Source organism: Pyxicephalus adspersus, chromosome 2 (assembly GCF_032062135.1).
Source record: "Pyxicephalus adspersus chromosome 2, UCB_Pads_2.0, whole genome shotgun sequence".
NCBI classification, from domain to species: Eukaryota; Metazoa; Chordata; class Amphibia; order Anura; family Pyxicephalidae; genus Pyxicephalus; species Pyxicephalus adspersus.
The window spans coordinates 142,613,913-142,639,235 of record NC_092859.1 but is presented as its reverse complement, the minus strand read 5'-3'; the positions used below and the strand labels follow the sequence as shown (position 1 = coordinate 142,639,235).

Sequence of the window (25,323 nt, the reverse complement as noted above, 5' to 3'; positions counted from 1 at the left end):
TAAAACAGTTACCTGAAGTAATAGTTGGAACTTATTGTTTTAATTTTCCATCATATAAAGAGAATGGAGATATTCCATGATATTCCATTTTCCTAAGAAAACTGGAGTGGCCGGTTCAGTTATTCTGCAGACCGGACATTCAGCTTAAACGGTGCTCTCAGATGTTGGACTTTTCAGATACCAAATGACATCTTGAGAGCTTTGCTTGGAAAAGATGTTCAGTTGCTGCTCGCTTTTCCTTATATAAGGTCAAATCATGTTTTTTGAATGCCTAACTTATACAGTACATATACACATCACATGCATGTTTCCTTGCATCCATGTTTACATGCTGCAAATAAAAAAAAAAGCTTATTCAGTCTGCATGAAATACCTAGAGTTGAAGATTTTCCCTACGTGGCACTAATAATTGTGTATAATGCCCAAACAGGTGGCTCTATGGCTTTCACTCTGTCTTTTTAGCACTAGGGTCCTTGGTTTAAATCTCGGGCAGGGCACTATCTGTGTAAGTTGAGTCAGTTTCCTTCAGGCTCTCTCTTTTTGTTCCACATACTAGTAGCTTCATTGCGTTCCCTTAGACTATGTTAATAACCCATAACCATGGTAGTGATATTCAATCATGATCGCCTTTGAGAACCCATTAGTCACATCACTATGGACTCTGTAAAGTACTGAAAAAGCTGTTGACACAATATAAATGTATAAAAGTAAAGATTGTGTTATGTTCAAAATAAATTAAAAAAAAAGAAAAAATGTATGTTTCAAGGATGCTTAGGTATACTGAACTAAATTATACAAATTTACGTTTCCATACATTCAATGCCATTCTTTTCAGAGAATTGTTAATCCAAGCAGCGGGTAATGCTGTGGTTGAGCCATTGAACATGCTGATGTTTACAGAGGAATGTCCCCAGCCCCTTGTACTTTTGTGCACTTTTTGATGAGTTAACATGTCCCCGGGTCCCCATATCCCTGATGTTATTGGAAGAGATAGGCCAGAGCAGATGCTCATGCAGAGCGCCACTCCGTGCCAAATGTTCTGAGGGATCCTCCAGCAGGCTGTGCTTGCTCGTTTTTTCTTAAGAGCTGCCCAGTCTTCAGCAATCTTTATGAACTTGTAGATGGTCCTGTGACTACACCTGTGTGTAAAGGGAATGTGTGCGGAAAATGGCCATAAAGAACATTTGGCTCCAAGTACGTAGAATGTTCTTTCTCGACACTAATGCTACAGAAAATGTATTAATATGCCAGAGGGGCAGATTGTGCTACACAGATAGCGTGTCCTTTTCATCTAAAAGTGGCATTTGTGCAATATTAAACTCCAGAGTACCAATGTCCAGCAAAGCTGTCTTTGTGAGTACACAATGCCAAGAATTTAATAAGTATCATCCTGTCAATTTTCCTCTGCGATTAGATTTCTTTTTCTCTGCAAACACATTTGATATTTTAAGTGAAACTATTGAGTGTTTTTCCAAGTGTTCTTATTGTTTTACGGTAACCTAAATGAAAAATATTTTGGTTTTCATTTTTAGATTTTAATTTTAAAGGGAAATATGCTGTTTTTTGATTAATTACAAATATATTTTAGGTAATTTCATGTAATATATACCGAATGTTTATTTTGCAAATAATTATTCAGGAGGCTACTACACTGCCTATACAAAAAAATTTCTCAAGTTCTGGGGGGCAGTGTTATAATCTGGGGTGCTTGTGGGAGCAGTGTTATAATCTGGGTAGCTTTAGTTGGTCAGGTCTAAGTTCTTCAACTTTTCGTGCCCAAAAAAGGTCAGCTGACTACCCAAATATACTTAGACCAGGTTTTTCCATCAATGTATCAATTCTCTGATGGCATGGGCATATGCTCAGATGACAGTGTCATGATTTATTGGACTCAAATTATAAAAGAAAGTGATTTATGGAACAAGAGACATCATTGTCACACATTGAATGGACACCATAGAATCTAGACCTTAACCCCATTGAAAATCTTTGGAATGAGTGGTAGAAGACATTACACAGCTACTCTCCCATCAATACAGGATCTTGGCCAAAAATGATTGCACTGGATAGAATAAATATTGTGGTATTGCATAAGATTATCTAAACACAATTATGGTGAATGCAACCCTTAACTAAGGCTAAAGGCAGTCCAACAAAATATAGTGTGCAACTTTTTTGGACAGGCAGTGCAGATTCCTAATGATATTTCTTAAAGATATAAAACGATATGCCATAAAAATGTCTGTATTGTTCATTTAAAATAATGCATAACAATGTTTTTTTTCTCTTGTAAGGTAAAGAATGGACAACAAGTTGCATACTTATTAAAAAACAAGGACTTGGCCACTGCCTCCAAGGGAGTGATCCATCTAGAAATTGATCTGATATTTAATCCAGTAAGTAATTAATGCTACTTGTTTACAATATTACAAAGTCAGATATCTATGATAAAAGTTTCTTTATAAATTCCTTTCTTTGAATATTGTAATCTCTTTCAGGTCAGGGCAAGTGTAAGGACATTTAATCCAAGAGAGAGGCGCTTTTTGGAAGACAACCCTAAGTTTTCAAAAAAGGTTGGTAAAGTCAACTTTATAGGCTTAAGATTTTTATTCTTTGACAGAGATATCTTAATCAGTTTGCCAAAGGATGTGGAAATCTCAAAATGCAGACATATATATGGGAGTTCCGGGTCTTCTTGTATATGCATTGGTAGAAGTATGAAACTATTAGTCTATGTTGGCTAGTAGACAAAAGTATGGTTTTGTAAACCCAAAAATAAACTGAGCAGCTGAGCAGCAAGTTTAGACACAGTGTATAATAATGTAAAGTCCTTGTAAAAGTACTGTTCAACTCTGACAAAACATTTAGTTCTCAGTGGAATCTGGCATTTCCTTTAAGCTATACCAGGGGTCAGCAACCTTTACTATCAAAAGAGCCATTTTGCCTCCTCTTCACTAAAGAAAAATTGTCTGGAGCCGCAAAACATAACACAGTTTATAAACTTTTAAAAGTTTTAATATTTTTTTAATTTTACCTGTCTTCTGAGAATTCTTGGCATTGTTCTTAAAGCTCTGATGGCCAGTTTTCCAACATTTGGACTATTTTTTTTTATCTGGTAAGGAAAATAATAACACAATCACCATTCTTTCATATCCTATAAAGTGTAGTTGTTGGTCTTATTTATAAGTATTAGACATGGGAGTAGTGTACCAGCAAACTGTGCCAAGTAGGTGTTTGTAGTCCAACACCCATTTCTGGTGATTTCATCCAGAATGGCAGTAAACTCTAGCAGCATGGTGTCCATTTGCAGCAACTCATTTTAGAAAAGCTTCAAATAACAGAGTTTAAAGCCTTATCCTATAGATATATATATATTTATACATAGAGAGAGTAGTGAAGAATTAACATTGCCAGGTCTGTACATCTGTCCGGCTGTAACCAGGGAGTTTTATACTTCTTGCTTTCTCTGTAATACCCATACAAGAACATAGGCACAGGAACTGAAAAGAACAGGTAGAAATAATAATAAAAAAAAAACATATTTTTAAGTTTTCACCTATTTACCTTATACTACAAATCTGCTAACCTTCTGTTTTGTACTTATTTTCCATCACATATAGATATGAAAACCTGACAGAGGCCCTTACTCTCCCCTAAAGCAAAAAAAAAAAACAATCCTTTATAAAAACAAAACTAGGAGTTTGGCTCTAAAAAGAATCATTTTAGAAAGACTAAATCTATACTGGTTCTTAGTATGATTCTGTTTACTTCATTAAAGTACACATTGAATGTAAGTTCTATTTCCTGCTAGGTAAACCATGTTTGCCACTGAACTCTATTCTACACTTAGATTTTATTATTGGAACAGCATGGCTTTTGAACTCTCCAATGGTTACTTTTGCTGAATTACCAACCCTCACTTCCTCTCTGACCTTATTGTTATATTTAGAATTAAAACTTTTTTTTTTTTTAGATATGTAGTCAGTAAACCTGGAGAGAACATAGGTTATTGAAGGAAAAGTGATCCTTGGGTTAAAATTGGTACTTTGTAGAAGACCTATATTTTCCAAATATTCATCTGTTTTCTTCTCTGTTAGATCTTATCGAGAAATGTTTACCGTGTCAAAAAGATCACTATGGCAATCTGGAACACAATGCGTTTCATAAAGAGCTGCTTTCAGTGGGAGTCTACAAAGAGAAGTGTAATAGCTTTCTTGGTGAGTTCCATGCTTTTCCATGGCAATTGTATTTTATTTCTACTTTCTGGTCAGCTAAGGTACATTTTCTTAATAAGGATTTTGATTTTGGTTAGAACTCCAATAATGTTACTCAGATTTTAAAAATAGGAGATTTATTAGTATAGATTTGTGTATGACTCCATTATTAGATATGATATGGCTATGTCTAGACGACCTGGACCTAAAAATACAGTTCTGAAAACATAGCTGTAGTAAATATTGGTACCTGTTTGACCCTTGCTGATATTTAGTGTTGCTCAATACTAATAAATCAATAAATGTAGTTTACAGGACTAATTCAGAAAACAACACGTTGACAATCTAGGTGACCTGTCAATGAAAGCACTTAATTGGAGTCAAATTTCAGGATTTATACATCCTCATACTTTATTATAAACAATCCAAGACATTAATTTGATAATTGGGGCTTTAGTTGAGTTCAAATGGTTTAAACTCACCTTAATAATGAGTAAAAATAAACTGCCATGCCATGCAATACTTCCTATTCATTATGTCAAATATTGTACAGTTTTGTTGGAGAGTTGTAACTACATTGGGATTCAGTCGCTAATGTGGTAGCCCAGTATGCGGTTGCTTTGGCTGCCAAAAGTGATTTCACACAGAGATTTGTGAGGTTTGTGGTCTTACCCTAATGCTGAGGCCTGGCACAGCTCTGGAAGAACAGTAATAATATTACACCTATATCTACATTCAGTACATATTCCTTTAATTTTTAACGGCTGTTGAATATCAAATCTTTTAAAGTGGAATGATGCCGATATAAAAAATAAATGGAAACACCCAACATACAAATATACTTATATATACTAATATATTTTAAATATAATTTAGAAAAGAGTATTGGTATAGGGATGGAACCACTATATATGAAGGGTTTATTTACTACTGTCTGTTCACAGGAAGAAATAGTTTCCTAGTACTTATTTCTTCAAGTTTTTTTTAAATAATATAACTAAAAAACTAATAGGTCCCTCTGAGTAATATATAATATCAAACTATTATATGGAACTGCACTGTATATATGTATGTCTTTGAGCTCTGGTTTTAAAGCAGGGAATCTGACATTCCCCTGAACTTTCCCTGGCGAAATGTCATTGAAACATATTGACCTGGAAGGTTCCCAAACAGGGATTGTGTGAGGGAATATCTGATTTCCTGTTTTATAAATAGAGCCCTTAGTATCTGTTAGATGCAAATGATGTAAACTGCAGGCAGGAAGGGGGAACAATTTAATTGTAGCGATATATAGGGGTCCATTTATAAAGCAGTGAATCTGACGTTTGACCAATTTCCTGTTTTATAAATAGCACCCTGTGTGTGATTGTGAAATAAATATATATATATATATATATATATATATATATATATATATATATATATATATATATATATATTATATATATTATATATACTTTTTGGCACATCCAGAATATTCAGGGCAAACTATTTGCTTCTGCTTGCTTTTACTAATATATATATATATATATATATATATATATATATATATATATATATTTATTATATATATTATATATACTTTTTGGCACATCCAGAATATTCAGGGCAAACTATTTGCTTCTGCTTGCTTTTACTAAATTGGAGGTTTGTGTGTATGAATTCTATTTTGCAGAATAATACTTAGCCACGTTTTCCCAACCTCACACTTTTTTTGTACATGACCAATTATATAATTAACGCTTTTTAGATCTGTACAGTGCATATTGCTCTTTTTATGAGTATGAATAAAAAGGTGATGTGAGTACAATTTAGTATGCCACCCATGTAATTTAGGAGTTTTTTTTTTCAACCTATGTGTGCTCATATTGTGCACAACCCCCATTTAACTGACCGACCTCTATGGACTCTTTGACCGCATTTACTAGCAGCTGATAAATTATTACCTTTGCTTGATAATATATTTCATTAAAAGCCTGCTAAATGCCACCTTATATACCAGACATTTCGTCACCTCGTTGATATTGATATAAGTGTTGATTTCAGACATGACACTATTACTGCTAATAGTAACATTGCATGCATTAATAAACTAACCAACAATAAGACTTTTTATTCTTCTGTATCTAAAATTTTTTTGGTATTGCTAAAAAATCATATATGATTATTTATGATATAATAAAACATTTCATATTTCAGGATTTCCCATGCTTCGGTCAGTGAGGTTATTGAAAAATAAAAGAACTGCTCTGAGCACTTACATTTGCAGCTAATTGAATGCTGCCATAGTCTTTGCTGTCCTAAGCTTTATTGTCATTTGTTTCTAAGCTGTCATTTTTATTAGTCCCCCTAGCTGATCCTTGTGGGGCTCTCTTCGGGTGGTGTGCATTCTACATTGTCGGCCTAAACTTGGCATGCTGCAGGTCCTTTTTATTGCCATTTGATGTGGGTGTTTTCTGAGCAGAAGCCTGTAATTATACCCACCACAGGTGACAGTTACAAGTACCGCTCTGTAATAATTTTAGCTGGCTGATCTGATCTGTTCATGAAATAAACCCTTTTTGCGGTCTGGGAAGGGCTCCTGCAGCTTGTCAGTCTTATTGTCAGAGCAGTGCCTTCCTTTTCATTAGACAAGGCGAGTGTAGATTCCTCTGTGTCTTTGCTTGTTTTGACAATGTGGTTTTCGATTGTGCAGAAAGTAATAGTTTGTACAGAACTTCATTTAATTCGCTTTATGAAAAAGCAGATTTAAAGTGGAGGAATTCCAGCAGACTAAAACACCAAACAGCTAAATAATTTTGCAATAAATCTGTGATTTTGGACAGCCATTCAAGATTGTTTTAGTTAGCAGGATAGCTGTTACTTTCTGGTTTAGAACTGAAGAATAGGAACCCATTGTAAAGGTCCTAGGAGGTGCGCCTGTGCAAATGCTAAACATATGAATTCACTTGTACTTTACCAGCACTATACCTGGCCAAAACCACCCTAAATATCCCTTGTAATATAGTGTCTGAAAAGGCCTAAGCTCCTTTTTTTCTTACATTGAGCATAAAGGGATGGTTCACATGTATTCTACAGGTTAGTAAGATTAAAGTAAACTACCTAATGGTTTAGAACTATTGCTTTCTTGGTCAGATTCATGAAGCCTGATTTATTAAATCTCTCTAAGGCTGGAGAGGATACACTTAATCAGTGAAGCTCGGCGATCCAGCAAACCTGGAATGTTTTTTTTCAAAGTCATTCGCTATTTGTTAGCGAATGTTCTGAATACTGGACCAGATCCATTCCAGGTTTGCATGATCACCCAACTTCACTGATGAAAGTGTATCCTTTCCAGCCTTGGAGAGCTTTAATAAATCAGGTTCATGGTCACGGGGCAGTAGTGATGATGACCATTGCTGTCAAAAAATGGAGAGGACAAGTGGAAAGCTGTCTTGGTGAATTAGGTGATTTGCATATTTTAGATCTATTTGTCACCCATCTGGCTTTGCAAAACTGTTTGTAAATCAATAATACTTTGGTCGGTAAAATAGTAAACAGATGCGTAGTTCAGCTGCATTTAGGTGTTTTGAAAGTTCTCTTTAAGGTATCTATCTCTCTATCTCTCAATCATGATATTTTGTGTATTAAGGGAGTTTAGTGATCTGTTAACCACCGGTTTCTTTTTCTTGCTATTTTTTTTTTTTAACGATCTCTCTGCCATAGTACCATCATGTTTTTGTTTCTAACTTTTATGAAAATTGTTTTATATCTTTTAAAGTACTGACTTGTGGTCCTTTCTGAAGCATACCGGCATTGCAGGTTGGGTGAAGGGGGATTCTGAAAAACACTTCCACAAGTGTCCAAGGTTAATGTGTAGAGGTGGGCTAAATGATTCTGTTTGTGGCTTCTTCCTTAATGGGATACATTAACCCTTTATATATACCCATAGGGCATGTAAGTTTTTAAAAAAACACCCCTTAGTGTATCTTACCCTACTTCTTTTCTTCTAATTTTTCCAGTCGTCACTTTTTAAAACAGCAGGTTGATAAAAAATGGTTTTAGTGTTTTAAGGTGGTGATTGATCTCTGTATCATTAATATTCTTAAATGGAGTAACTGATCACCATGTTTACAACTGATTGCTACTTCAATTATCAAATAATTAATCAGTTATGCCCTTGGCATTCTCCACTTTCGAAGTGATGAACACTTTTTTCTTTTTAACTAAACAATGACAATGTTTTCAATGTAATTAATGGTGAACTGAAAATGGTGTGAATATGTATTAGGAATGCTATTTGTTCATTATCATAAGCCTTAAATGGGCCCTTAAGACTGAGGAGGAGCTGCCCCTATGACAATAAGAACTTCGTCACATAACCAAGATGTTGTCAGGAGAAAAACAAAAAAAAGTACTAATCAATGCCTTTAATAATAATATTGTGTTCTTCACTGTTCATACTGTGTTGCAAAATGTCCCAAGCAATCTTCTCCTTCTACTGTTCTGCCTGTAATATTGTATTATATCTGGTGGCTTCTACCCCCAAAACCTGTATAAACATAATGGAATTCCAAAAGGAAGATCCCCTGGGAGCCTTTACATCATTTGGTATAAATAAGTGCATTAGCAAAGTTTTTAAATTTGAAGTTTAATTGGAAGAACTCAATAGGTAATTTAATCTAATTTATTAAACTCAATAGGTAAATCTTGCATCTTGCTTTGCTTTGGTTTTCATTATTATCCCATGACAAATTCTGCACCTTGCAACCCTTCAGGTGCTGCATCTTTCTGTTCTAGTTGCACACGCATAGGACAAAGCACAGATTTGTGAAGGATATAGACAAGAGTATAAAAGCACATAGACATTTTAACCCACTCCTTTAAAACTTAAATGGAGTTGGTGCATCATGTTTATATATTAGTAATGAGTTACAGTTGTGCTGGGATCATTGAGCATTAGTTATACCTGTACAAGGAAGAAATTTTGGAAGGTAGAAATATCACATCACCTAGCACTGTTCTGCAAAATCTGTTCACAGTTCTTAAAGTTTTCAGTTTTTACATTCCCAAATTTTATTCTTAATTTCTCCAGCAGATGGTGCCAAAATATCACAAATAATCCTTTTTTTTTTGCTTTTGCATGTAAAAGTTTCCTAATTTTGATCTTTCTAAAGCTTCATGAGTTTTTGCAGGCTTGCAATCTTAAAACCACTCCAGGAAGTGTGTGATTTTTTTTTTCAGTGTTCCTCTCTACTAAGGTGCTGCTATCCTGAAGCTATGATGCTTTATATTGGATCAGTCTGGGTTCAAAGATAATATTATTCTATAGCAATAATGCTGCTACCTTTTCAGGTGTTCCTATGCTGGAGAATGGATTTATTAAATAGAATTCTACTAAAAAGCCGGAATTATAGTAAAGTCAAAAAGTAACTGTTCTTGATTTACGTTAATATTTTGATTTAAATTCAAAAATAAAATTTGAGTATATTGCAGCTTAATCATTTTTACATGTAGGGGCTGTATTAGTTTTTTCTGGATTTTTTTTCTTTAATTTCATGTAGTCATCATGCAAATCACATACGCTCTGTCAAAGGGTGGCTACATTTACTGACTGCACTGTATGTATGGAGGAAGGCCATGAGTGTCACCAAGTCTAGACATTGTTTAAATCTGCCCTTGCTCATCTCAAGAACATGGGAGTTGATGGGATTATTAGTTTACAAAAGATTGCCTTCCAAGTTTAGTTCTGCTTTCTGGCAGGTTCAGCATTCATTTTCTTTACTTCTTGAAATGTTCAAAAGTGATAACTGATACAGTCATCACATAAGGACTGATCTGCTTCAATATCGGTTCTGTTATGTTTTTGAGATTAGGTATTCTCTCTAAATGAAAACCATTTCCGAAGAAGTATAAAGGATACCCTTAATGACTTCTCCTGAAAATACCAATTTAACTCTGATTTCCCGATTTGCATGTTCTCAAGAAGTATTGCAGCCAGACACAGCCAGGAAGAGACAGGTAACAGCCAATTCCATAATTCTTTTATAACACGTTACCTTCAAGGGCTGAGAATGGTTAACTTGGCCTTAAACAAGCCTGATTCTGTGTATGTTGCCTAATACAATGGTGCGGAAAGAAGCCATGGAGGAAAGTTCCTGGCTGATAATAAATAAATATATATAATTGCACTCTCTTCTGAGCAGGGTCCCCTCCTCCAGTTTCATTGTTTGTGTCTGTCTTTCATTTGCAACCCCTATTTAATGTACAGAGGGCTGCATAGTATGTTGGTGCTATATAAATCCTGTTTATTATTATTGTTAATATTAATAATAATAATAATAATAATAATAATAGAGTATTATTAGGCAATATTGTGTTGCCATTTTCACTTTTTCCCTATTCAGAGTTTTGCGGCATTCTACAATTCTAAATATAAATATTTTAAACTCATGAACAAACATTTGGGGCCAATCAGCCACCAGGCTCACAATCTAGCATTTAGTAACTTCCTTCAGGCATGTTATATTGCATGCAAAGACAATTTTACTGCTGTGTTGTTATTGATCTGTTTAGTATGCAGTTTATATTTGTTAAAAATTTGCTGAAATTCTTTCTGCTTAGTGGATAACCAAACTACTGGATAACCACATAAAGGAACACATATGGTGAAGTAATCGTAAGGGTGTTTCTTGCACAAAAATTGAAATACAGCAATTATAACAAAACATCAAAGAACAATCAAGCAATAACCAACAATGCTAGCAAAAACAAGCTCTACTAAAAGACACATCAAGGACATAATAAACAAAACATAAGTCCAAAAAGAAACTATATATAACGGTATTGGGTAATTGGCGCTAAAATGATATTATTAATATAATTTTATATATTTTGTTTTGTGTTTGTTTTGTGGCTCACCATAGAGTTTATGTTCAACCTTTTGTCTCAATTTATCCAGTGGCAATGTAGACAAGATAAAAAAACTCCCTTTGGTGTACAGGGTAAAGGTAGTAACCTTGGCTATCTTTTTCTGGCTATGACCCTGCTGAGGAGTTTCTCCCTTCATTCTGGAAAATGTTGTCACAAAGACAGGAAATTAGGAGAAGTCTCGTGAGGATTCACTGAAACCAGTGAACAGGTTCTGGATCTTTCTCGACAATAAAATGGAAACATTTTTAGCTGTAGCCTATTGGAGTATCAGTTGCCCAGTTTTTGTAAATAGCCTTCCAATTAGATTCCTTGCTTGCAAATATTGAGCTTTGAACAGCTAGCTTGTATTCACAATTTGAAAACTAGTGTTTATTTTTTTTTCCTTTTCCTTTGTTTTTTGTTTTGTTTTTCTTTATATTAATCTAACTAGGCATAGTAAGAAAAAAAAAACATGACGCCCAATCTATGTGCAGTTTTCGGGCAAGCTTGTGGAAGACTCGCCTTTTGTTTAGCTGGCTTGCTCTTTCAGCATGCATTGTTCCACTGTGCACCGCAACCTCTGACTTCACAGAACGCAGCTGTGTACATTAAGCATCTGTGGCTGTGTGTTCAAATGTGGCATTCAGTTTAATAGAGGTATGCATTAAATAGACAGTATTGTGCTCTAACTAGCCCCATGCCCATTAAAACTTCTCCTTGTTGCTTTGAAATCTGGCTAATCTGAGACGTGACAGTGTTTGTGATAATGATGCCTTGGTCTGTTTTTTTTTTCTCCCTGGAAAGTGTTATAAGTTGCTATGAAAATTGTCCACATTCTGCAATGCCCAGACATTTCATAAAGTGTTTTACATTTGCTGTAGCTGTCAAATCCGAGCACACTATGTAAATGCTGATGGTTTGTCACTTTTCTAGTCAGATTTTTTTTTAACGCAAGCTTTCAACTGTAGGGCCGTGAGGGAAAAGATTGTAGAATTTATAGAAGCCATCTACAATTGCAGATTTGACATTTTTGCATTTTTATGAATTATTATTTTTTTTTTTATAAAATTTTCACTATTACTATATCTGATCTTTGTAAGGATGTAAAATTTGAAGCAGAATTTCAGTCATCAGGTTCCTCACTTGCACTGCCTACCCTGGTTTCTTAGCATCTTTGGGCTTATGAAGTAGTGTGGAAAGCTGCAAAGCATCTCCAACTTTTCCAAAACAGATCCAGTTAAATGTATCTAACTACTTTCAGCTTTTACTGGTTAACAGTCTCTGCAGCTGCTCTTTCATTTGTGCAAAATTCCAATAACATGTTGCCACAATCTACAAAGATTTGCACATTTTCAGTAGTTCCTTTCCATCCATGCATTGTGTAGATTTGAGGTCCCTCATATAGTGGTTCATGAGCCACATGAATTGTTTGGCTCCCATTCAGTTTTCCCACAACAGCCAAAATTATTATTATTATTAAAAATATAAAAATAATGTTAACAAATATTTTTGTGCTGTATTTTCCTCCTACCATTGTTTACTGTGGCTCTCCGGGTATATAGGCTGAGGAACACTAGAGTAGGTAGATATTTTGCAAATAATGCAATGCAGATGAAGATGTTTGTGTCCGTTATGATGTAACACAACAAGATCTAATGCAGCTGATACTTTTTCTTAGGTCCTTTCTATTAGGTTTATATATATTCTAGTTTCCATACATTATTATGCTTATTCATAGTTATCCAGTATTTTTATATACACCATTCAAGAATTTCCAGGTTGCCAATAATTAATATTGTGTACTTTTCCTTGGTTCAAATGGCAATCATTTATATTTTTGGTCGAATAGCTCAGTGTTTGATTTGGCGACTATTCGATCAAATAGCCCAATATTTCTCAAGTGATCGAATGCCCAATTCGAACACCATTAAAGTCTATGGGGAGGGGGGTTATGCTTCCCCAGCATAACTGTAGTATGTGTTCTTGGATAGAGAATCTCTATCCAAGAACACATACTACAGTTACACTAGGGCTGCAAGAGCAATCAGGGGAGCAGAGCTGTCAGCTGTAGTGACTGTAGTGACTCCATGGCCTGTGACACTGACAGGGTGATTCCCATGGCTGCTTTCCTGCTGTCAGTGTGGGATGCCTGGGAATTAGAGGTTAAATGAGGACAAGTCTCCCCATTCATCACCTCTAGTGCTCTGTGATTGGCTGAGGAAAGGTAAACCTTGATGACAGCTCAAGCATCATCAGGATTTTCCTTTCCTCAGCCAATCACAGAGCACTAGAGTTGAATAAAGAGGATTCCCACGGCTGTGCTCAGAATGAATGCAGCCATGGGAATCATCCTGTCATTGTGGGATAACCTGTAAAAAAATAAGTTAGTAACACAAATCACACACATTCAATAAATTACTTTAACATTAAAGCCTCTTTTTTTATTTTTACACACAAATTTGCGAAGTCTAATCCTGTGTTTTTCGGGTCAGGTCTACCTGAATTCAAACAGCCATATTCAGGTTGAATATAAGGACAACCCAAATTCGAACACCAACACTAATCATTTATATGATCGATTGATGTTTGATAATTAGTCTTCTGAGCTTATAAATGCTAAGCATATGGTATCAGCCCTGTACATTATCTGTGGTGGATTGCAAAGGACACAACTCTTTCCTCACCTATCCCTCATCTTCATAAACTGTTCCTTTGCATGAAAAGGTACCAGTTCTAGGAAAATCCAGAAGTTTTTTTTTTTCCCCATCAAACAGGTATTGGAAAATCATATCAATGGTACATTTGACAGACCAAAAGGGAGCAAATTTGAGAAGTTCATTGCTAGGATTTAGCAATATGATTTTTCTTGTTGTGCTAAAAGTAATAGAATAAAATGATATAAACAATTTACAAATCCCACTGCTTTAAGTGGACACAAATTCAAGGCGGGTTCACAAATTCAAGTAGTAAAGCTGCAGGATCGATATGACAAGCAGGCCTACTAGGCTGAAAATAGCAGCACAAATTTCTTCCATTTCCCTTTAAGGTCAACTTTCTATGTCCTCATTATGAAAACTGTATTTGTATTTTTATCTACTTTGCTCTTGAAAGCAAGTTTTGTATATAGATTCTGTGCATTAGAGCACTGATAGTGGTCTAGTTTTTGTGTTACATGAAATACATGAAAAATAACTGAGATTACATTTTGCAAGCATGTTGAGAATATATAGTATACACATTTTAAAAAGCCTATTAAATTGTTTCAAGAGAAAAAAAATCCTTTAATACTACTAATATGGTCTACTTCAGCAATTTAAAGCACACATATATGGGAAATGCACACAGCATAGCTCATTTAGACAAGATAACCGCCTACTTGAAAGCCTAAGGGATGCATTGTAAAGCTGAGGCCTAATCTATTGTTTGGGAGGTCAAAGAGTGTTAATGCACTTAGCCAAGATTAGACTCCTTTTCTAATTGCTTCAGCCCTTCATCTGAGCAGTTGGGAATGATGAGCTTTTTTGTCAGCATTTGCTGAACTGCTTGCTATCTTTTTGGTCACCCAGTGTTAGGAAGTGTGCTGACGATAGTGTCAAACTTTCTTTGGTTTGTTATATTTGAGAAAAGTAAGTAAACTTGAGTCTGGCAGCTGTTTATATGTAGTGACATTCTAATTTTTTCCAAAGTTGATTACTTTGTTGCACCGATTTTATACCAGGTTGTGCTGATGAAGGCTTCCATGAGTTAGCTATTATTTTAAGGGTTCATTAAGTTGATGTTGACTCTTGGTGACCACATGAATTATATTTATTCTGAATGTCCTCTCTTTGGGTCTTTCGTAAGGAATCTTCACAATTAGGGAATATTATTATTATTTCGGCGAACCGATTTCGCGAAACCATCGGAAGATCAAGGAAATCATTACAATCCCCGGCACTAGTGGTTAATTAACCTCTAGTGCCTCGGATCGCAGTGGATTCTCAGAACTGCATTCAGTCTTGCAGCTCTGGGAATCCTACTGTTTGCGATCCCTGGCCAACGATTGCAGTGGAACTGCAGATGAATTATCAATGGAGTTTCTCCATTGAGAGTTCATCTGCAGTTCAGTTCCCATGGTCACGGGGCCCGTGACCGTGTGAACTGAACTGCAGATGAACTCTCAATAAACTCCACAGCCAATCAGAGAGCACTAGAGGTTTTGAATGGGGAGACTTGTCTCCATTTAACCTTTAGTGCCGGGGATCGCACACTGAGCTGATCAATGAATGCAGCCAGTGCTGCATTTATTGATAAGCACAGCCAGCAATCTTTTTTTTTTTTTTAGAGTACGTTTTACATCTGGAAATAAACTTTTCAAATTCAAAAACCCACCATGTACTTTTACATTGCTTGGTTGTAGCCCTGCACCTCATGCCTTTTAGTTCCCTGTTAACAGATTAGGACAGTGTCTCTCGACCTTTTTAATGTGGGGGAACACCTTGAAAGAACTTTTGAGGTCTTCGGGGAACCCCTTCTATGATGATTATATCCGCAGTTCACAATACATTAGTGTGGTGGTCTGTAGGGAGAAAGCGTCTTACACTGCTGGGCAATGGGAAGGCTGCCACCCTTACAAATAGCTGTTCATTGCTCAAGGAACCCCTAGAATCCTCTGGAGAAACCCCAGGGTTCCACAGAACCCTTCTTGAGAAACAATGGGTTCAGGTCTTTACAGTACTTAAAATACCTTCTTTATGTGAATCTCAAATTTCACTACCTCTTCTAGGCAAAACGTTTCTACACTAATGTGGGGTATTGAAATGTAGGCTGGAATCTATTGTTCTTTCTACTTTGGGTGTTATGGGTCACATCTGATTGGCCTGCCCACCAGCTGAATCCTTAAATAAGAAGAAATTAGTTGTAGTGCAGTTTGCAAGCTTATTCGGCTTATAAAACAGACATCAATTGTTTTGCTTCTGTTTGTAGACATTTATCAACTTGTTTGCTATTAGAATTTGCCCTATTGAATTTAAAGTCTAGTTGGGCTTCAATAGAGAGTGCATAAAAAACTAATAAAAAAATGCATTATACAAGAAATGTACCATCCTTGTGTTATAAATAGATATGGATTCTACTAGCAAGACACTTCACTATGCACTATGTCTTCACTATTCACCAGTCCTAGTAATATTTTTGAAAAAAAAAATACCAAGTTAGATAAAACAAGTCAGATTTCTTTTTTTGCAACCAAAACATGAAGTCAAGGCCCAGTTACTGACATTGTTACTCACGTGTCGGCTAAAAATTGAATTCACCACTTTGGGTTTGATAATAATGATAGTCTTGTTTATTTTTTTAATTGTTCAGAGATTCAGCCCCATAATCATGTGGTTCCCATGCCTTCGGTTAAGAACTTCTTTTCCACTAGTTGATACAATTACTGTGGGGAACAAAACCACCCTTATTACAATCAACAATATACACTGTTAAAAAAAATCTAGTAGTAAACATTTTTGATTGATAACATGGCAAGTTACCTGCTTGTTTTATATAAGGACTCACAAATCCTTCTTGTCAGCTGTTTCCAGATATTATTCTTGAGCTACGTCTGGGAGAGATCATATTTAACATAAATCTCACACTAGGACAGGCAGAAATGCAAATCATTTTCAGGTTAAACAACCGTAAAATATGTATATGATCTGTGTATTTAGCTATTTGTTGAAGTTCAGCTTTAAATATTTATCTAATGATCAATACAGTTTCATTCCTGGGAACTTAAAAAGTTGGATATATCACCTGTTTTCGACTTGGCTACTGTGCCACAATTGTTGAAGAGTCTGAAGTGATTTTGAATGAACCCGTTTGTGTCCATTTTCCATTTGTCTTTATACATACTGTGTGTGCATGTTGGAGTTACGAGTTACATGGAATGTGAACATGCTCTGATGTTCATGTACAGTCTGGCATACATATGGACGATAATATGTTTATTCACATTCCAGGCTAATTCATCCTTTACTAGTATGTAATTCTTGGAATAGATTTCACTGCATCATTCGCTTAAATAATAAATAAAACATAGGTCTTAAGTTCATAGTCCACCAATGATCCATATTCACTAATATGGCTAATGATATTTCAGCAGTATAGTTCTGAAATAGTCTGCTTGTTTCATCTGTATATAAATATTAAAAATTCAAACAAAAATCTGGCCTTCATGAAGAACAAGCCCTTTGGGCATATGGTTCATTATGCATAGTCGTTTAATTACTGAGACACTTGGGATACCTTCTCTGTTGCCCTTGCTTTCAACTTGCAGAGCTGTTGTGGATTCTGTACACAAACGATGTTCAACAGACTTAAAAAATGTAGGACTTCTGTGAAAGTCCTCTCATAAGAGCTGAAGAAATAGAAACATAAAAAATATACTTATTTATATTTCTAAGAATATATAAATGTAAACTGGAGTATAGATGTGGTTACCTCTTTTTATATGTGTCTTAAGAGGATCCCTGCACAAATAACTTTGGTCCCAGTTGGACACACATCATAGTTCTTTAGATATGCAGCAGGGTTCTTTCCCATTTTGAACCCTACCAGTGTTGTTTGCTTATGCACTCATCTCCAAAAGTAGCTTTTCCAATTCATCCCGTCTTTAAATGATTAAATCCCATGATTTGATTTTGTCTGGTCCATATTCATTAATATAATTATGTGGAACACTTTCCTAGCATAGTTAGGGTCTGAGTCCTCTGCGGAGGGCAACCTTCCATCTTGTCTTCCTGCTTCTATCATGACTTTTCTGTATACCTCAGGTTCTTTTTGAAGTATTGACCATAGCCTTTGGGAACTATATGCATTCTTTTTATGTTTATATATAAGAGCTCTTTTTTGTACAAGATTATTATTTGGCATACTTCTTGTCATTACCTCCCGAACTGGCATACAGAGCATTGAAGGATCCAAAGTTAATACTAATTTCTTTTTGTAATTGGACTGAGCGTGTTCAGAATGGATGAAAACAAGGCGTTTTTTTACTGGCAGATAACAGTTTATCATTTCAATAGGATATGATAAAGACATGCATGCAATATCATTTATGTTGGTTAATACATGAGGATGGGAGGGATGCAGGGGATGCTTTAAACTGGTTATGACAGACGAAGATAAGTATGTAAATTTGAGGTTTAAATGAGAGCGTGGGATCCAATGTTACCCCTGAGCAATGAGTTGGTTTTCTGGGTTATAATCAACAGCAATTAATATTTAAGAAGATAAGATTAAAACATTGGAAGATGTCAGTTTCTGTGTTATCTGTATTACATTTAAGCAACTATGAGGGCATTACAGATGAGATGGTGGCCAGACATTTGGGAACACCACATAAGAGGTGAGATTATTAGCTAAGACATTGGAGAATCCTCTATATTTAAATAATAATTGATGCCTTTTTAACTGGTCAAGATCATAGGTATGAATGTAAAACAGAAGGAATTATAGAATGACATTTTTGATACACAGAAGGGAGGGAAAAATGAGCATGGACGGTGGACAATGAATGTCTATCCAGAATTTCTTGGTAGAAAACTGCCACTATGATACCCAAAAAGATGGTGTAGATTTATTTGCAAATATAATTTACAAGAGATGGTGTAGATTTATTTGAAAATATTATTTACAAGTTCTGAAGATGAATCAACAAGGAAGTGTGTATGGAATAGTACTTTATGTGCTTACAGTTTCTGTGCGATATAAAGGTGGGGATGCAATTTGAAGATATTATGAAAGAGACTTGTCTAAGTTAAAAAGTTTGAGGAAGGCTCTTAAGTATATGTTTTGTAAATTTTCTACTTTGTTTTACAAATGTTTGAATCCGCAAGGATAAATTTAAGTATAAAGAGAATAAATAAAAAAAGTTAATGCAGATACCTTGTAAAATAAGATCTACTCACCTAGTCCAATAGAAAAGTTTAGGATGGTATCCAATGGAACTTTGAATACATACAATGATGCCAGATCCCTATAGCTAAATATACAGAGAAAGAAAAACAAAATGGGACTTTAAAAGCATCTTATGAAGAAAATGTTTATTATAAATATAAAATGCCAGCAAAGTTTATTAATATACATTAAAAGCAACATATATACAATAAAAATCACATATGATCTCAATAACAATGATGACCCAACGAGTTTGGCAGAAAAACATCATGTCTGTTTCATGAGGGGTATATTTTGAGATCTACGAAAAATATGTAAATAAAATACTCCATAAACAATTGGAAATACTTTATAGCAATTGCTTTTCAAAACAAACATTAACACCCACTTAAATTTACCCTTTTAGTATGTTGACAGTGTTGCTTCCAGTTGCAGAGCACCATTGGCCCAGTGGTAGAGATCTGCCTTCTCTGGCCTGTCCGCTCTTGCTGATGCCGTTGCATTTCTCTTTTCCATTCAAAAAGTCCTCCACTGCTGGACATTCATTACAAAGTGTCTATAACACCTAAACATAGCAGGGTGAAGACTGTTCTTGAGCATAATGTGGCTGTGGTTTAATTTGAGTGAAAGTGGTTTTAGTATACTTTGGTATAGCTGTGGGGAGTGTAAAGGAGATGTAGTACTGGGAATAACCCATGTAATACCTTTATTAAACCTAAAGTATCTGTCTATCTTACTGATTTTATTGATTTTTGAATAGAATGGAAAAATGTTAGAATCCTTGTAGGGTCTTACCTTCTTTCCAAAACTCTCACACTTTCCACTTGCAGACAGTGGTTTCACTAGACATTAAGTCTTCATCAGCAACATATACTGATATGAACATGTTATTTTCCTTTGCATAGGAGGAGTGTAGAACCACTTCAGCTATTTATTTCTCAGTCTTTGGTTCAGCCTGGTATGTACAGTAAGTAAAGGAAAACAACATAGCAATAAATACCTAACAAGTATTCTAAACTGGCCTTAAGCCTATGTACTTGTGCCCTACTACTGTTTCACTTGTTTTGATTGTTGTTTTTCATAGACTTTGTATTCCACATTATTCTCATTGGAACCTCCTCTCTGTTTTTGTTTTACTTTTAGATATTTGTGCTAACACTTTGGAATCTGGAGCTTTACATGATACCTCTATTTCTGCTGCTTCTTTTTGCCTATAACTTTACCATGATCACAACGGGGAAGGCCAGCGCCCAGGACAATCTGGTAAGCAAAGAAGAACATTGATTTTTGACCCATACACTTATAGTTATCATCAAAAGATCTATATGTTGTACCTCTAGGACAGATGTACAGTGATTTGATTGTATGTACCCCAAGGTGATAGTATAATTATCAAATAAAACATGTCCCTGGTTGCTAGACCTCCTTAAGGGAGTAATGTACCTTTAATCCTTTTATGACTTTAGGCGTCCTTGTCCACCTTTAAATCAAATTGGTCAATAACTACTGTATTTTCAAAGACAAACATATGTACTTGTGTATTGATAAAAATATTCTTGATATGTATTAATGTATCAGTATGTATCAGTATGTTGCTTTTTTGCTTTATTACTTTTATGCCATCTAACCTTTGTTTGAAGATGTCTTTTCATATCCTAGTTAACTTTATAGTGTTTTTATACTTGAATATATATCTTAATGACAATAAAATGTCCCCCATCCAGAGTATGCAGAAAAAAGTCTGCTATGTATTTTTTTATTTGTTATTTTATTTGGTAAGTACCTTGAGCCTGATTTATCAAAGCTCTCCAAGACTGAAGATGATTATCATTGATGATTCAGCACACCTGAAAAATTTTTTAGTCCTAAACCAGAATAACTTTATTGTTTGCTGCATCACCCAGGTTCTCCCATGAGACTCTATGTTCTCCAATCATAGACAGCTTTTTTAAATCAGACCCATTGCACCTTGTCACACAGTGGTATTTGTTCCTAACTGTGTAGGCCACTGAAAGGATAGGCTCATGAGCATGAAATATATCTGGAGTCTTAGAATGTAAAGCTGAGCATGTCTCCTTTTCTGATTTCAGGATGGAATGGATATTGGTGAAGATGATGAGGAAGATGAAAAAGTAAGTTTACCACATAATACACAGCCACATCTTTCATTTCTCACAAGTAGTAAAAAATGAATCAGGTAACAGCATTTAACAACAGCATTACAAACAATCTCATCAAAGAATACAAATCACCACTGATTTTTTTATAAGGTATTCAGTGCAAGAGAACTTGCTACACCAACATTCCTTTCAGCATTTCCTTTATAAAGACATAAAACCTTGTTTTCAAATGCTGTAATGCTTTCTTTTACAGAAACTTAAAAAACTAAAGTAATGTGAAATGACATATTGTAAGTCTTATTGGTTTTACTTTAAAAAAATACACTGAAATGTGATACGGTATTTAGGTTCTCATGAATACTTAAGCATCCCGTGCATTTGCTACATTCTAAATCACCGATACATGAAAAGTGAAGAGAGTCCAACTCAATATCTCCGCTAGTGCCACCACTTATTTATTTACTTTTTCTGCTGAAGAAGAAGTAAAAATTCTATAAATTATCAAAAGTATAAACCTTGATCAACTGGCTATGAAGGTTTATATCTTTAATAATTAATTTGAAAGTTTTTTTTTTTTTTTTGCTAGTTTACCCCAATTTCTATTCCAGAACCTTTGTCAAGACTATACAAGCTCCTAACAACATACCATGCCTGTAAGGTCCTTATTTATCTAGGTTGTGGTATGAAGGCATTTACCACTCTTTAAACATGGCTGCTCAAGTTCAGGTGTGTTAGAAACATATACCAACATTTCAGATTGGTCATCTCGAACCAATCACCATGCTGTTGGTAAAGGTGTCAAGGCAGATGTTGATTTTGAAGAATATGTTGATTTGTGAAAATAACCAATACTAATTTACATAATTAATTTACTATGGTGTCATGGAGTATAATTGTTGTATACTCCATAATTGTTTATAAGTAGTAATTGTTCCAAGTTACTTGTCTTAAATTGTGTATTATTGTTATATTGGTAATGTTAGGACAGCATTATGTGGGTGACAGGTAATGCTGAGTGTTCCCACCCTTGTTTATAGATCAGTGTTTCAATTTGACATGGATGGCATCTTGAAACTATGCCACAAAAAATTCTAAAGGCAAAAGAAGGCTGAACTTAGTAATATATATATATATATATATATATATATATATATATATATATATAGTATATGTGTGTATGTATACATAACACAGCACACATGGGCACAGCCCAGTGACGTATCAAGACATACTGAGGAGCTGGATGGTAAAAATGCAGAAATAAAGTCACCAAAAGGGTATTTTGAGTAATTTTATTTAATACCCAGTCAAACTAATTATATTTATATTGGCTAAAACATATTAAATCAAATCTTGTGTTTAAAGGGTTTTAAAAGTAATATTAAATTGTTACACATAGAAATAAAGTTTTTGTTTTTAATCCAGCACTAAATAAATGAACATTAGGAAAAGATTGGGGAGCCATTGTATAAGGAGAGATGGTATTATCTTTTAGTATTTCTGGCAGACTTCAATGCCATGAAAACAATAAACTTTTTTCTAAGTACTATATGCATATAATGTCTCTTACTTTCTTTTCTTTACTATGTTTTTGATCAGGAGGATGTAAGAATGTGCATCACAAAGTCTAAAATCACTTAGAGTTCTCCTGGGTATTTTGCTTGTTTTCATCTAGAGGGCTACAATTGCATGAGCTCAGTGAGACACCAAGCACCATGTACAGCGAGCGATATTGATGGATTGATAAAAATAGTCCAAATGAGTGAGCCACACAGTGCAGCCAACAGCCATGAAAAAGCAAAAAGCATGTTTTTTCAACAAGGGGAAATAGAGATGTCTGTGAACCTTTTATATAGTGTGAGCATTAGCTGTAGCTCACGATCCTGATGCTGGGTGTGAGGAACATCTGTTTCTCAGGGATAGGGCTGATAAATGAAATGGAGGGATCAACATGCCACAAATAAGAGTACTTATCTACAAGCCATCACTGTCATGGTCAAAACTGCAGGAAGATCAAGTGGTACTTTGTTTTAGGACACTTAATGAAGTCTTTTAGCCTTGTGACTTTGACATTTCGGCTTGGAATAAATGAACCTTTATTTTATTCTGAATAATAGCAAAAGCAATAACAAGATTATTCTTTTATGGTAAACTGTGGATCAAATTCTAAGATTAGTGTACTAACCTCAGTAGACATGAGTATGGGGTTAGAGTTAATCAGGTTAGCGGACACAGCTGAATTGGGAATGTAAAAGGAGGTTAATAATAGTGCAAATAACTGCAAAAATTGTATTCAAACTTTTAATATAACAAATATAACAGTCAGTTATTTTTTTTTTCTTTTATTGGATTGAAACAATTCCATCAGTGTGCTCACATACTTTCAAAAAGGTAAACATATTACCGGTACATTGCCTGTCAAAGGTAAAGTGAAGGTTTCTTTTGATGGGAAACCCCCAAAAACTTACCTCCATTTCCTGCTGCTTCATTCACCTGGTGCAGACTTTAAAAGTTCATGTGTACAAGACTGAAACTTACATTTTTTTTATTGAAAGTGACCCACCTTTCCCATTTAAATAAAAAATAAAGTGTCAGCAATAGAATCTGATGAATATTTATCTTTTCAACAGGTGGTGTGTTCTTGAAGAGCTTTTGGTACCAATTCTTTCATCACTTTTTAATGTGTCTGACAGATTGTCCCCCACTTCTGCTGTGGTTTAACCCCCAACACTTGTTTACCATAAAGCAATTTATTTGTCTAGGGGTTGGCAGGAGGAACCACAGCATGTAGCAGGGGGCAAATTATCTGATTTGGCCAGAGGAATCTGTAGCAGTAGCTGTCAAATTCTGGAAGTTTTCATCAATCCTAAGTATTTGTCATCTTCTATTGCAGTATGCTTTCCGCTTTATTTAGTTAGGGAAGCCACTGGGTTGCTTTAAAGCAGAACTCCAGACAAACACCAAACCATGTATCACTAATGAATACTCGCGAATGCAAAATTGTACTATTATGAGGATTGCCCTGTTATCATAGGTGATTAATTGTCCTGTTACTAACTAATATAGAGACATGTAAAGTAGCATTGCTGAACCAGAAAAAAAGTGCATCACCTGCCTGGGTATACATTGTAATAGCTATAATTCACAATACTGGCTGTACAAATATACACACATCAATTAAAACAGTAAACATGTATTGTATTTATTTAGCTGTTTGCCTTGAGTGAAGTTTATTTTCTGTTACAGTAGCCTATAGTAAAACTATTCTATCATGGTAAATAGAGTCCACCACATCAATTAAAGGTGAGAGATAGGGCCTGATTTATTAAAGGATACATTGTCATTTGTGGAATGATCCTGCAAACCTGGAATGGATCTGGTCCAGGATTCATAACATTTGTTAACAAAAAGCAAATTACTTTGAAGAAATCCATTCCAATTTGCTGGATCACCCAGCTTCACTGATGCAAGTGTATCCTCTCCAGCCTTAGAGAGATTAAATAAATGTGTCCCATAGTCTTCAGGTCACATTTTTTTAAGATCATATTTGGTGTATTGCTTTACCAAAAGGTTAGGTTCTGAGGGTTGGTTTTTGAAAGCCGTCTATAGTTCACCAAGTCCTCAACCACTCTAATGACCCGGTTATCATTGAATTGAAGTTTCAATGGTTGCAATGCCTTTTTCTACAGACGTTCGTTGGATCCGCAGTTTTGAGTTGCTTCAGTGTGGTTTACTGCCCAAATCACTTCCATAAACTTCCCAAATGTTCAGTAATTGCATGTCAAAATGCTATTGACACTTCCAGACACCTAGCAGTTGAAAATTGGCATCCAAGACCATTAAAACCATTTAGTTGACAAATGCCCATCTCCCTGGGTAAGAACGCTGTCTGCATTTTCTGCATATCCCCCATAGCTGGGATATCAGATTAGTATTACTTATCAGTATAGAATTGGCAGAGGTCCCGTAACATGGCCGTGTCATGTACACATGTATTTGCTGATCTATGCAGCTAAAACCTCTGTAGGTAAAACAGATTTAGGATATTTTGTGCTGGGCACTCCCTATATATTAATTGTATATTATCCTGCCCATGTACAATCTTCCCTTTTTTTTTTTTTTTTTTTTTTTTTTGTAGGTTTGTCACACCAACAAATTTTACTGCCTTTTTTAAT

The 25,323-nt window shown here is 35.1% G+C and overlaps 1 protein-coding gene across 1 annotated transcript in view; it reads left to right on the top strand.

The window, feature by feature from the left end:
- Nucleotides 1-25,323, top strand: part of MCTP2 (multiple C2 and transmembrane domain containing 2) — a gene marked incomplete in the record, with an annotated part of 128,402 nt that overhangs the window by 89,799 nt on the left and 13,280 nt on the right. The window contains 5 exon segments of the mRNA XM_072402684.1: nucleotides 2,295-2,396; nucleotides 2,499-2,573; nucleotides 4,098-4,217; nucleotides 20,172-20,291; nucleotides 21,119-21,160. Coding sequence (XP_072258785.1) covers nucleotides 2,295-2,396; nucleotides 2,499-2,573; nucleotides 4,098-4,217; nucleotides 20,172-20,291; nucleotides 21,119-21,160 — 459 coding nt within the window.